The sequence below is a fragment of the Saimiri boliviensis genome, chromosome 3 (genome assembly GCF_048565385.1).
Source record: "Saimiri boliviensis isolate mSaiBol1 chromosome 3, mSaiBol1.pri, whole genome shotgun sequence".
NCBI classification, from domain to species: Eukaryota; Metazoa; Chordata; class Mammalia; order Primates; family Cebidae; genus Saimiri; species Saimiri boliviensis.
Window position 1 is genome coordinate 168,426,316 of NC_133451.1, and position 14,123 is coordinate 168,440,438.

Genomic DNA, 14,123 nt, shown 5'->3' on the forward strand with positions numbered 1-14,123 from the left:
GGCTGATTTCTTTCCCTATCGGATTTTGCCCTTCTTTCACCCGTTCCCAGGCCCTTTGCTTTTTGGAGCAGGTCCTCGGTCCTGTTACGAGGTAGAAACTCAACTCTAAGCGAGCACAGTGGAAAAACTCAAGCGTCGGATAAGATACAACTTGCTCACAAAGTTCAAATACAAAACTGTACTTGCCGGCCTTCCACCCTCACCCCCGCCCCCGCCTTGGTATTCCCCGGGAACATGATTATTTTCAAATCTCCGTACTCACGGGCCTTCCCCTGGCCCCTTTCTAGCTCCCTGGTTCCCCTAAATCCAATCAGCAAAACCCAAACAGTTTCTGAGCCCCTTCCCTGCAGCTCCGGAAGCACCATTTCCAAGTCGGTCTCGGTGGCTCCGCTCCTCCCCCGTCCCCCCTCGCCCTGGCCCTGGCTGGGCGGGGAAGCCGGGGTTAGGGACGAGACCACGGGAAGCCCAAAGGCAACATGACGGAACCTTCCCAAAGTGAGTGGGTCGTCTTTTCCCCCCTTCCAGTCCCCGATTATCCCGCGCGTCTCCTTTCACTCGCTTCTCCGCCGAAGGCTGAGCGATCAGAAGTAGAGCTCCGCCGGGCGGTTTGCGGCGCGCACACAAAGGGCGCGGGGAAGGCGCCGCCGGGAGCGGACCCCAAGGGGCAGCGGAGACCCCAGAGGCCGGCTCTTTCTGGTCGAGAGCCAAGCGCCGGGGCGGCCCTTGCGGAGGGCGGGGAGGAGGGAGCCTGTCCTTTTGGAGGCAGCTGCGCAGCTGGCAGTCGGGGCACGCGTGGGAAACGCTCGTGGGAGAGTTGGGGAGGAATTGAGACTGGGAGCAGAGGGACAAGACGAGTGGAGCGGAGAGTGCTTGGCGGACGGGTGCCCCGAGGCCCGAGGAGTTGGTGCGAAGTCGGGGTGCCGGGAGTCCAAGACGCACCCCTTTGCAGAAGGAGCCCCCGCCCCGCTACCGCCTGCTCCGGGCAGCGGCGGTCGGGCAGTGGATGCTGGCCGTCTTGGCCGGGAGGGTGACGCACGCCCGGAGGTGATGGTGGAGGAGTCGGCCCGGGTTCGACGCCGGACTCCCACCCGCCGGCGCGCGGCCGTGGCTCTGCGGAGCGCTCCCCGCCAGGGGGCGGCGCAGCGCGGGGCAAGCGGGAGGCGACGGGCGGCGGCGCGGAGGCCCGGGCGGTGAGGGAGCTGGCTCCCAGTCGCCGACCTCACCTCAGCTCACCTGGGCTCGTTGTCGCCCCCGAGGAGCCTCCTGGAGTCCAGGATCGGCGAAGTTCGCAAACGAACTTCCTACGTTTGCTATGTTGCCCTTTGGAGACAAAACGAGGTACTTCTTTCAGCATCCCCCTATCCCCCTTCCCACTTTCTCCGGGGGCGCGGCGGGTCCTGGGGGCTGAGTGGGGGCGCCCCAGTGGCACCAGCGGGACGATGTATCATTGAAGATGGACTGCGTAACTTTTGTGGTTGTTGTTGCTCTCTTGCAGATGTATTAACGAGGGTCTTAAATTAGGCCCTTTTTAATCCCCCCCCCCCCCCAAGGAACATCCAGAGTTGGTGTCAATTTAATCACTTTCAGGATAGAGGGGAAGGCTCCGGGACTAATCTTTTCTCTTTAATGACCCAACTTTTCTTTTAAAATCATCTTCCCCCGCTTTCACCTTCTTCCTTCAAAATCCTAGATCTTGATCCCTGAAAGTGGTTTCTTTTTCAAGGGCATGTTTCTTCGAGTTTAGTGTGAGACACTAAGGCCATGGAGGTCTAGAATGATCAGTTGCTGTGGACCAACAGTGTTCAGGGGTCACCTGCCCAACTGAGAACATCTGTCCCCACTTTCTTTTCACTCTGCGCACTCCCGGACTTCTACTCTCCATGAATTAAAGCTCATAGAATGGGGAGGGGACTGGAAAACCAGGCAGATTTTTAAAAGTGTGTACTGGATGTGTTCTTTAGGCAGATTAGCAGTTTAAAGAAAAAAGTTATTGTCTAATAAATCAGCATAAATGTCCTTTCTTTGTTCCCTGTTTTTCTTTTAAAGACGTAAACTAGCTGTTGGTCGTTTTTGACTAGTCATAGATAAGAACACTACACTTTCAGAGCCTACCAACGCTTTAAAAGTGTAGCAACGTTTTACTGGAAAATAAATTGGAAGAGCTAGGTTACATTTCGTTTCCTATTACTTTTTCTCCCAAGCAGCACAGGATCAAAATCCTATTTCTCAAAATTACCATGCTCACTGTAAAATTTGATCAACTGAGACTTTAAAAAAAAAACTTTAAAAGTTAGGGTTTTTAAATTATGGTTGATGTTGGCAATAGGCTGAACACTTTCTGTGATATGTATGTGTGTGTATACATATTCTTAAGAGTTTATGTTGAGTGTAAGTTGGAAAAGTGCAAAATATTTAATAGTGTAGGCCCTCAATTTTAAGAGTTATAATGAAGTGCTGAGAGTTGTCAGTGTAAAGAATATAACCTAAGAATTTGTATGTAGCCAGAGGTCTTTCATGAAACTATATTACCAGTTTGATTTTACATTTGGTACCATTAGCAGGAGACTTAAAATGTGCATAAAAGGTTGGACATTTGTTGATTATAAAAATGTCAAGCCACTAAGCCCAGTGTGGTTCACATTATTGTGGTAAAAACTTATTGCCTATGTTTTAACTTTACAGCTAAGAATTTTCCTTTTTAACTAGAAGCTCCCATTACTTTGCTTTGCCCCTATTTTTACACTTTGTAAGTATAAAATGAATACTGTATGTAATTCAGGAAACCCATGAAACAAAATAGTTTTGTAGATGAACGTGGCACATTTTAAGATATAAAATACATTTATATTCACTCAGATTGTCCATCTGTACCAGTAATCAGGCTTGCTGATAAAAACGATTTGTGCATTATTTAATTGTCATTCAACATTCATGCATGCTTTTCTATCCTTTTCTCAGACTGAATGATTGACGTTCATTTGTAGTTATTGAACATCAAGGTTCTCGTATTCACAAAGTTTCAGACACCTGTGAATTTGGGTTGACCTTCAAAGCGTTTATGCCATTATATTATATTATGTTATATTACATTACATTGCATTCGTCTCCAAACCCAGAGCTAATCACCTCATTAAAACTATAGCTTGGGCCAGAAGCAGTGGCTCAGGCCTGTATCCCAGCACTTTGGGAGGCTGAGGCGTATGGATCACGAAGTCAGGAGTTCGAGACCAGCCTGACCAACATGGTGAAACCCCGTCTCTACTAAAAATACAAAGTTAGTCGGGCTTGGTGGCACGTGCCTGCAGTCCAAGCTACTTGGAAGGCTGAGGCAGGAGAATTGTTTGAACCCAGGAGGTGAAGGTTGCAGTCAGCCAAAACTGTGCCACTGCGCTCCAGCCTGGGTGACAGAGAGAGACTCCCCTACACCAAAAAAAGCTATAGCTTGGAGCTTTTTAGTTACCAAAACCTGTTTATGTCAATTTCAAAGTGTCAGTTTAACAATTCATAACATAGTCTGTTGGCATAAAAATTAATTTGAGACTAATAAATCACATCTGGAAAACTCCCAGGTCACTATTCTAGACAATTTGTAGTCCTAAAGGCCTCAGCTACTGTGTTAATTGAGGGCTTTAATGCGTATGCCTTTACAACTGAAGCTTTCTTGGTGCTAATGCTGCTTAACAGCTGTTGTTATTCTTGGCAGCATATCAGAATAAAGTTATCTTTCATTAATTACTAATCAGCTCTGTGATTGTGGGTGATATTTTAGGTTGTTTAGAATTGTAAGGATGACATAATTGACTTTATTGCTTTGTTTATTAAAAATTATTCTCAAAAGCAAAAGCTTGAGAATATTTGGCATATACTGGAAATAAGCGATATTAAATGAGGGCAAGTTTTTATGACAGCTTGGATCAAAGTCCAGAAACAGAAGTTTTACACTCCCATGTAGTTTTCTATGATAGACTTTATTTGACACTGCAAAGCTGTGCTGAATTAATTAAGATTCCTGGTCCCGTGTTTAGAATTCTGTCTTTCATTTTTTTTCTTGTGATTCTTCTCTCGTTTCTAAAAGCTGTAGCATTTTTATTTTCAAGGTATTTACAGTACAATCAGATTATGTATATAAATATTGCTACGCATTTTTAAAAATTATTGTTTCTATAATTATATAGGAATATAAACCCTTCTGCAATTTTCAGACAAATGAATTATTAAGCATATTTTGTAAGGTAGTTGTTAGTGTTGATGATAATAAAACCCTCTGGGCATTGACCCAGTCTAACTTTGAAATTGTTTATAGTGTTTTTATAATGGTAATTCTGGTGCAATAATGGCCTTTCTTTCCTTATGCTGTTCATAACCAGGGTCCATATAACCAGCTCTAAGCTGCCTGTTACTGCCCTTGAAGCATTCTTGTGGATTGCATTCTTCCTGCCTGGAGAAATCCATAGGAACCCCCGAAATAGTGTTTCTCATTGCTCTTCTGTCTCTAGTGTTTTCAGAGTTTCAAATTGAGACCCATTTTAGGGCCTAAACTACATGATACCTAAAAATATGGCAGAATTAATGCAGTGGCAATTAGTATAGATGGATATCTTTAAATAAATCTATTTGCTTTGTATAACACAAACTTAAATAGGCTTGTTGTATCATTCAGTGCCTTTTTTTTCAGGCTGACATCTATGATCTGTAGAAATTGTCAGTATTTTCACAAATTTATATCCTCAACACCTCAAGATTAGGAAATTTTTACTAGTTTGATTATGCTATGCAACAAAACTTATTTTATAAATTATTCTGCTTAAATAAAAGATTTGACTCTGGTCTTAAGTATCAATTCTTTTGAAATATTTGGAATTCCGTTCAGGATGTATAGGTAACATCTGTACCTTTGCTCTTATCTGATTACAGAGACTGTGTCCTACTTTGAGGCATTCCCTCCTCTAGATTTGAAAATACAGATTAATTTAGAAGTTAAACTTATAATTGCCGTGTCGGTATATATTTGTTCTTTGTTCCCACAGCCAATTGTGGAATAAAAACCTCTTCCTAGGAAAAAAAAAAAAAAACCTTTAGTAAGGACTGTAAGACAATTAAATAAATCAGTGAGTTGATGGATAGTGAAGAGTTGAAAAATGACTAATTTCCGAATTTAGGATGCAGACTAGCTACTGACTTTGCAGGACTTCCTATGAAATTAGTTTAGCTGCATAGATGTAGATTCAATTGGCCACTATTACAGCTGGTGAATGTGGCTTGGAAATATCTGTTATATCGGGTTCTCAGGGAAAAGTGCCTGTGAGCCACATACCTAGGAATAAAAATTGAAGAAAGTCTTTCCATATGAGTCATTCATTTGATATTTAGCTATGTCATCTTATTTACTGACTTGATATTTTATTTTAAATTATTATTTTTACAATGTAAGTGCTTTATTCGTATTTTCTGAATGGTAGGAATTTTATATTTATTGCCAACCAAATGATTAAGGTAGGTAAAGCAAACTGAATGCTAAGTTTATAAGAATCATTTTCATGAATATTCTAAAAATGTTTTAAAGCTTTTAGAGATGTATTTTTTCCCTGGTTTTTAGTTTGCAATGCGAATGCTTTTAAATTTCTTATGTGCCATTGTTAGCTTTTGTAATCTTTGGAAAGGGGAGAGTTTTCCTTTGATTCTGAATTGTAAAGTAAGATTAACTTTTTGCAAATTATCTTCTCTGAATAATTTATTTTACCTAAACTAGGGAAGAAAGGACCACCATTTGATATTATATTCATAGTGATAATTATAAAAAAAATCTTCTTCTCTGCTTTTTGTTGAATGCCTGTACTGAAAATATAAAAAGAGAAAAGATCCTGACCTTTTGAGCTGATGAAATAATTAAAACACACACACACAGGATCACTGAACTTTAGAGTTAGTAGAGATCATACAGTCTCATTTCTCAAACTTAAGTAATGTACTCCTGTTAAAGAAATTCTTTTTGATTTCCAATATGTTAGAAAGCTTTTGGTTGCGAGTGACCGTAACTCAACTCGAACCCATACAAAATTGACTCACATAATTTTAATTGCTTGGGATATTGGGTTAGCTGTGAATTTAGCTAATCAAATAATCTTGCCAAGATTCTGTCTATCTTTGTGTCTATCTATCTATCTATCTATCTATCTATCTATCTATCTATCTATTCATCTATCTACTCTGTTTACCTGCCCTTCCTTGCATCCATCTATCTATCCATGTATCCATTTGTTCCTGTATTCATCTATTCATTTATCCATTGGTCTTTTGGCCCTGTGCTGTGTTGGCATTATTTTCTCGCATGCCTTCTTCATGTGCTGAGAGTTTCTACTTGTTATTTTAGAAACTCTGGATCTTAAACTTCTGATATTAGAGAGGTACCTTCTTATCCATATCAGTCCTCCCCAGATTACTCTGGTCTTATCTGGGTTACATCCCTTCTCTGAACCAATCATTGCATTCAGGAGAGTAGGGTTATTTGACTGTTTTGTTGGGACAGGTAGCCCATAAGGTGATGTGTCATTGGGGAGGGGAAATACCCAAAAGAAAGTGATGTGGGCAGACCCGGAAGTTCTAGATATCTACCATACCTAGTGTTGACGTCCTTTTATTTTAATGTCAGTAAAATGTGGAATTCATAAAAGTAAAATAAATAAAATCAGATGTAATTTAATCATAGTTACAACATTTATGCAACTGTAATGCCAAAATTCATTCTAGTTAATTATGAACAAAATGATAAAACCACAGATGTAGATTTACAGCATTCATTAAAACACTCTTGCAAAGTAAATATGGTTCTAACTACCTGAAGAAGAGTCTGGTAGGTCAGCTGGCCTTTGCTACAACTTGGCCTGTAATGATTCACTTCTCCCGCTGGGTCTCTCTGAACAATTGTGAAACTTTAATTCCTCTAGCACAGCATACCAGCTTTCATTTTTTACTTGCTATGAAAGCATATTTGCATATTAAATTTACTTCTTTTATTTTCTCATTAACACAAATATAAACCTTCCAGCTAAAATTGCAGGGCAGCAGTTGGTAATAAGATGGTCATTCCAGTAACTGAAAGCAATTTCTTTCACTTTCTTTTGTTTGGATTATGATTAGTGTGAAAATATAAAATTAGAATATTTTATAGAAAAAAATGAAGATCTTCAAAACATACTTGTTTTGAATTCTCAGGACTCTCAAACCTCAGAGAAATGCAAATCTAGTCTGATCTCTCGCGTGTCTAAACTCCAAAGCAAACTGATTTATATGTTTAATGCATAGATTTCAGTTATGTTTTCTTTCAGATGTGGTAGGTTTTCCTTTAAGCAACTTGTTTTATACCACGTGTTGTGAATACACGGAAAATTACAAAACATTTTGTCCCTTCCAATTCTCAGTCAAATTTGAATGTAAAACCATATGAAACAATTCTGCATTTTATTTATATTAGGTCCCAGTAAGCTTCTCAGATGTTTTCATAGCTGGAGCAAACTTAGAAATACTAATAACTTTGGACAGAGCCTTCATTTCCTTACCATGTCAGACCCAAATGAACTACTCACTATAACATCAGAGAAGAGGTTATTGGAAGACATGACTTAGAGTTGTCCAAAATCTCCTATTTTGCTTAATAATAGTCTGTTAATCTTTTAATAATCTAAACCAATGCTTCTCAAAAGAAGATGTTGGCATTTGGTGGTGATACTTTTTCGTTGTTAGAGGCTGTCTAGCACATAGCAGGACATTTAACATCCCTGAACTCCAGACACTAAATGCCAGGGCCACTCCCATCCATGCAGCAGAAAATCTATTCCCACACATTTCCAAATGTCCCTTAAGGGTTGGCACCACTATATGATTAGGAGCCACTGTTGTGAACCCTTTAAAATTGCTGTTTATGGTTAAGGGCCCTAGATAGGACAGCCTTAGGCTTCAACCCCAGACCTACTTTTTTAAGAGGAAGACTCTAGGAACATTATTTACTCTCACTGCAAAATGAGGATGATGGTGTTTACCTTATAGTGTTCTTAAAAAAAATTAAAGAAAATAATGCATGTTTCCTTATCTTTTTTGTCGTGATTTTCAGTAGTTTACCGTTTTACTTTGAGAATCATCAGTGCCTTAAATATAATCACAGACTTCGATAGGCATTTCCTTATCTGGGTCGATGGGAATTAGAATGACAGCATCGTAATTTTATAGACTTTAAATGTCATTTAAATTTTTTAGATGAATTTTATTAATGGTTTGAACAGAAGCTTTTGTGGGATTGTGTAAGGTACTGGAAAGGGAACTAGAATGGCACACCAACCCCACAGATTTTGTGTCCAGATTTGATTTTAGCTGACTTTGTGACTGGCTCAAGTTAATAAACCTCAGCTTTAAGATGGGAGGTGAAAGAGGGTGAAGACTCAAGGTGGAGAGATTCAGAAGTGAGCTTAAAAATCTCTTTCAGCTGTAAGAGTTCTTGATTCTCACCAGGAGAGCCAAGTATCAATTTCTCAGATTGAATAGTTTCATTCTTTTAAGTATTTTTCCAAATTCAGGTAGTGAATCCAGGTCAAATTATGCAAACAACATAATGAAAACTGTATAAAAGAAGGATCCAAGAGCAGGAAAAATAGCCAACATTATTTTTATATGAGTTATTTTGTATTTTCCCTACAGATAACTTTAGCATATTTCCATATAAGTTATCAATCGTACTTTCCAGTCAGAAAATTTAGTATACTCTTTGTAATACTGGTATTAGTGATTAATTCACATGACCAATGAAAAAGGCATTGAAAAGAGAAAAGAGGGTGGCATTTTAGTAGCTGACTTCTAAACACAGAAATACACTGTGCAAATCTCTAAAAGTTACCGTTCAATGGACTTGCTATATGGCCATTTTTGAGGGCCAAGGCTTGGTATCACACTACTCTTAGAATTTACCCAGGTAAGTACCCTTGGATAAAAATGAAAACAGCCAATTTAATCCCCAAATTACCTTTAGCAGAGTGCTAAAGCATTGTTTTATCAGATATTAAAACTATGCTCCAATTTATAGTTAGAGAAATTATGAAATATTGCTGTGGTGTTCATCATAGGTAATTATTGTATTTTTTCTCATATTTGTTGTCAAACAGTTTTAACTTTTATATTTTGGGAAAAAGTAGTCCCCAAATCTATAACTTATTTTTTGACAAGGAAAAAATAGTTTCCAAGTAGTAATGAAAAAACAAATTATATTCTTGCATTTGTTTTCTCAGTTAAACGTTCAACACTTAATATGAAATTCAGAAAATTTTGTTATGTTTAAGTGTAGAAATTAGTCTGAGTCCATTTTTTTAAGTCCGTTTAAGTAATTTGAAAAAATTTTAACATGAAACAACCCCCTCTCTCTGCCTTTTTCTTTTTAATATTAAAAATCTCTGTAGAGGAGTTATGGCTTTTAAATTAGGGGCTTAGGAAGAAGCAAGAGACAACATCTGTTTATTCTGCTGTATAAGCCTGTTAAATAACTTTTCTTTATTTAAAAAAATTAGTTTAAAACATATACTCTATGTTATGTTCAGTTAACTTGAAAATAATAACTATCATGAATGAAACCCTGTGTATCTGACTCCAGCATCATTTTCTTTACTTTTCTTAAGAATGAAGGTAAATGCCATGATCTCCATTTTGCAAAGGGGTTAAATAATGTACCTAAGGTCATATTCTTGGAAAGAGGTGATTCTGGGGTTAAAGCCTAAGTCTGTCTCACGTAGGGCCCTTAATCACTGTGCTATACTGAAGGTCCGTGTCAATATTAATGGAAACAAAGCAAAGGCTCATAAATTTAATTTCATGAGGATTCTAACTCAGGAAGAGGTTAACGTTTTCTTCTATGGCCTCTTTCTGTGTAAGCACATTACTTAATGATGTGCCTAAAGGCTTTGCCCAAGTGAGTTTAGTTTCCAAATACAATTTCAGAGTATAAAAATTGGGAAATCTCAAATGACATTTTAAAATACAGTATTTGAAAATTTACATACTAGGCCATTATAATTATCTTTTTAGTATTAGAACACGGATACCCTAGTACAGTATATTTTCAAAGAATTCTTATCCTTTGGTACATTGTTTTAGGCCAGAGTGCAAAACATATTAAACTAACTGCTTTACACGTAGGTTTCATCTAGTTACATTTTTAACTTGTGAGGGTTATTATGTATATCAAAATTTTACTTTGCCTTGTCAATTTTTCTTCTCTTTTCCTTTTCTAGAAGCCAAGAAATATCCTATAAACCCTATAAAATATTTTAATTAATTTTCCATTTCAAGACATCTGGAATATTGAATATGTATTTTAAGGCTTTTCTGTCTTTTTCAAGATTCATTTGTAAGATGAGTGAGCAGTTCTACTTTGGTAGAAAGTAAAGTTATTGCCACAGGGAGATCCTTTGGATGTGTGTGTGTGTGTGTGTGTGTGTGTGTGTCTGTCCCTTTAGCTAATTATATTTGAAATGCATTTTTTAATGAATTTGGGGGGCTTCTTTGCTTGCTCAGTGTGGGAAAGGATATCTTCGTAAGCCCCAAGTATCATCTGTGGAATATGCAAATTTGAAACAACAGGTGGTATTGGCGTTAGTATTTTCTGAGAGGAATAACTTCCAATAATGATTCTGGAAGCCCACCAGGGTTTCTTCATATCTCAGGATGTACTGTAGAAGTTTAAAAACAAAACTAAATTTACTCTTCTTAAAAGGGTGTATAATACAACTCGTTTATGATGAAAAAATTTTCTGTCTAATAAAATAGGTAGGAAATAAGTGATTGGAGGATAATAAAAGATTTTGGTGAGAAGAGGGGAAGATATGGACGGGATGTGAAATTCAGGCTCTTGCCGTCAACTATAAATTATTGGCATCAATGTTCATTGCATTTTCCTTGGCTTTGGCTTTCTTTGCAGTGTGGAGGGCCTGTTGTCTTTCATTAATAGCCTTGTAAAAGTTAAATCAACAGAAAGACTTCAAGAGGGCAGCTAGGCTTTCTTCTCATTTCTTCCAGGTCTGCAGGGCAGTTAGCAAAGACACACTTATACATGAAAGTGAAGAGTCCAGATTATTTGTATTTGTGGTAAAGGGTACAAATACCAAACACTTCAATGAAATTTGTTTCTGTTTTGTTATTTTTGCTCAGATGGCTATGATGTAATTTAAACTCTTCTCTTTTTTGTTTTTGTTTTTTAAAAAAGTTTTATTTATTTATTTATTTATTTATTTGGATTTTGTCGAGAATGCCATTCTAAAGTATTTTCTTTGGTCATGTATTTTGAGTGTTCATGGCGCATGTTGCTGGCCTATATCCAAACCCAGTTAGGCACCCTCAATCTGTAGGTTTGTATCACCAAAAACAACCTTTTTACTCTCACCCTTTTTCTGATTCTCTTGGCTGAACTTTATGAGGAAATAACAGCCATTGCTCCTTATCCCAGCCCTTTGTGTCCACTGGAATGAGTAATAGGGGTATAGGAGATAGCAAATTCTTAGATATGTGGAAGAGACTTTGAAATGCTTCCATATGCATTTTCTAATTTGACTCATTCATCAACCCTGTGCAGTGAGTAAAGGAGCCAGAAGACTTTTACCCTAGTTAAAAATGAGGAAGTTGGGCAAAAAGAGTAAGCTGATAGACCCAAGGACCACTTCTTGTCCTATTCGTACTGTAAGCTGTGGTAAGGAGTATAATAACCTGTTAATACAGCAGCTGATTTTTATCACTGAAGAACTTAAACTCCAGTAAAAATGAACTCCAGAGAAGTTGTAATTGGTTTAGCATCAGATCCATGTAGTGTTGGAACTGGAACTAGAATTATCTCTGATTACTGGTCTGATATTCCTGATTTTATACTCAGATGAAAACAGCACCTTACACTTCATAAAAGACCAGAATTGGTGCTATTTTATTTGATTGTTTGATCAACGGTAACATGGAAACTCGGGAAGAAAATTGCTTAGTGCTAGTCACACATCCCGTTAGTAACAAATGCTAAGATTAGAACTCAGGACTCATGGCTGAAAATGCAGCTTCTCACTGCTTTGTAATCCCCCCAAATTTTATCAATTAGTAAATCTCCCTTTTATAAGTAGATTGCAATTTGTTTTGTCCCTATGTAATACATTATGTGGGGTGGTTTTGAGAGCAAACTAAATGAACTTGATTTAAGGATAAATTTTATTCTCTAGTTTTACTACAAATTATGAATCCAAGTGCTTTCAAAAGGTTCAGTTATCATGCACAGGATTTCAGTGTGGTAGTTGTTTGTGCTCTTTCAGTGATAAAATTAGCAATTTGATAGCCTGGAACTTATTAGTGTGCTGCATAGAACCTTCCTTCTCTTTGTTGCCTATCTACCAACAATTTCAGTTAGGAAAAACTATATAGAATGACTAGAGTGGCCAGATCAAATACAGGACACCCAGTTCATCTTGAATTTCAGATACTACCTATACTGAAAACTTATTCATTACTTATCTGAAACTCATTTTTAACAGGTTATCTTGTTTATTTGCTAAATATAGCAACCCTGGGGGTGACTCTTTTCTTGAAAACATTTATTAGAGTTATTTTCAGTACATTGCTTTAGACGTATAAAATGTGACCCATTTTAGAAACATAGACATGTTGGAATTTAGTTAGTTTTCTTATGAACACTATCCTTAAGAATCTTTGTTCCCTGAATCCTTAGAAATAGTGTTTTTACCTTAGAACAGTGTGTGATCTTTTTACGACCTGGAGGTAAAGGATTTTATTAGAACATGTCATAAGTCATCTCTCTCTATGCCGTCTGTGCTTGAATTTGATTTTTACTTTCAGATTCAGCTAGATGTCATGGAGTACCTTCTTCATGGCAAGCACTGATGCTCTGGGAACTTTTATTGAATTTTTTATATTCTTAACAGCCTATAGTATCTGGAATAGGAGACCTGGATTTGATTCCTGGTGTTGCCACCAAATAGTAGAATGGGTGGCTCAGACATTTAATTAGCTTCATATTTTAAAAAGTAGGATCATTAATGCCTGCCTCAGTGGGTTTAAATAAAATTACGTGTTTTTTTTTCAGTAGCACTAATTTGAATATTTTTCAAAACCCCCTAGAATTAAGAAAGAGAACGGAAAATAGAGATACTATCCTAGGCCATCAAAGTGATTACCCAGTCATAACTACCACTGAGGTTTCTGGAATTCCATCTGTTTCTTCCTACTTTTATATTGGACATGCTCACATTCATCTTTTCCATTATTTGTATACATTTACCTAACTTCATATGCCAGAAAAATCCAATGTGTGTGTAACTTCTGAACACAATATAAACTTTTAAGTTTGAAAGGTAAGGTCATGATTATTTATCTGGAGTTACTCATTATTCTGTCCCTGGTGCTCAACATAGTACCTTGCGGAAATCTCTGTCTTATAAGAATAATTCATTCCAGAAAAAAAAAAGTGAATCTATCAAAATAGAAAACAATTAATGAGAAGTTTTTATTGGAGCTTTATCTTGAAAAATAGGACCACAGATAATGAAAATAAGTTTATATTTGAGCTATTAATAATAAAATTGAGATTGTAATGAAACTCTGCTAATTCTTAGAATGAAACTCTGCTAATTGTTACAATTAATTATAACAGAAGTGTAGCCATAAACAATTATCTTCAGTTCATGTTTGGCTTTTGCAGCAGGGTCATAAAGATAATTTTTTTTTCCCTAAAATCGTTTTTTGAATTAATATTTGAAGGCTTCATTAGTTTTTCCCAATGGGCTTTCTTAATTCAGAATGTAATTATTTGACTAATACTCTCTTTGTGAGTATCTGCTATGTATTATCATTACTGATTGTTTCTTCAGTTGTTAGCTGGTCTTTAATTGGGGATAATGTTTAATTGTCAGTGCCTTTGTGTAATATTAAAAGGATTCTCCAACATCACTTTTATCTACATCTAGAAAATCTGCTTTATCTTAGTCCATTCTGACTGCTATAATAAATATCTTAGACTGGATAATTTATAAGCACAAATTTATTGCTCACAGTTTTAGATGCTGGGAAGTCCAAGATCAAGGCACCGGCAGATTCTGGTG

The 14,123-nt window shown here is 37.4% G+C and overlaps 1 protein-coding gene across 3 annotated transcripts in view; it reads left to right on the top strand.

Moving 5' to 3' along the window:
• The window catches only part of PDE5A (phosphodiesterase 5A), a 121,587-nt gene that overhangs the window by 477 nt on the left and 106,987 nt on the right, over positions 1 to 14,123 (top strand). The window contains exon 1 of one of the 3 annotated variants that reach the window (XM_010340346.3): positions 359 to 495. The exons of 1 other annotated variant lie outside the window; for it this stretch is intronic. Coding sequence is in view for 1 of the 2 variants with exons in the window: in XM_010340345.3 (XP_010338647.2) it covers positions 1,313 to 1,338 (26 nt within the window). In the remaining variant the exon portion in view is untranslated. Of the gene's footprint in view, positions 1 to 358; positions 496 to 1,162; positions 1,339 to 14,123 lie in introns of those variants that run through there. One more of the 3 variants, XM_010340345.3, reaches the window with a different exon arrangement.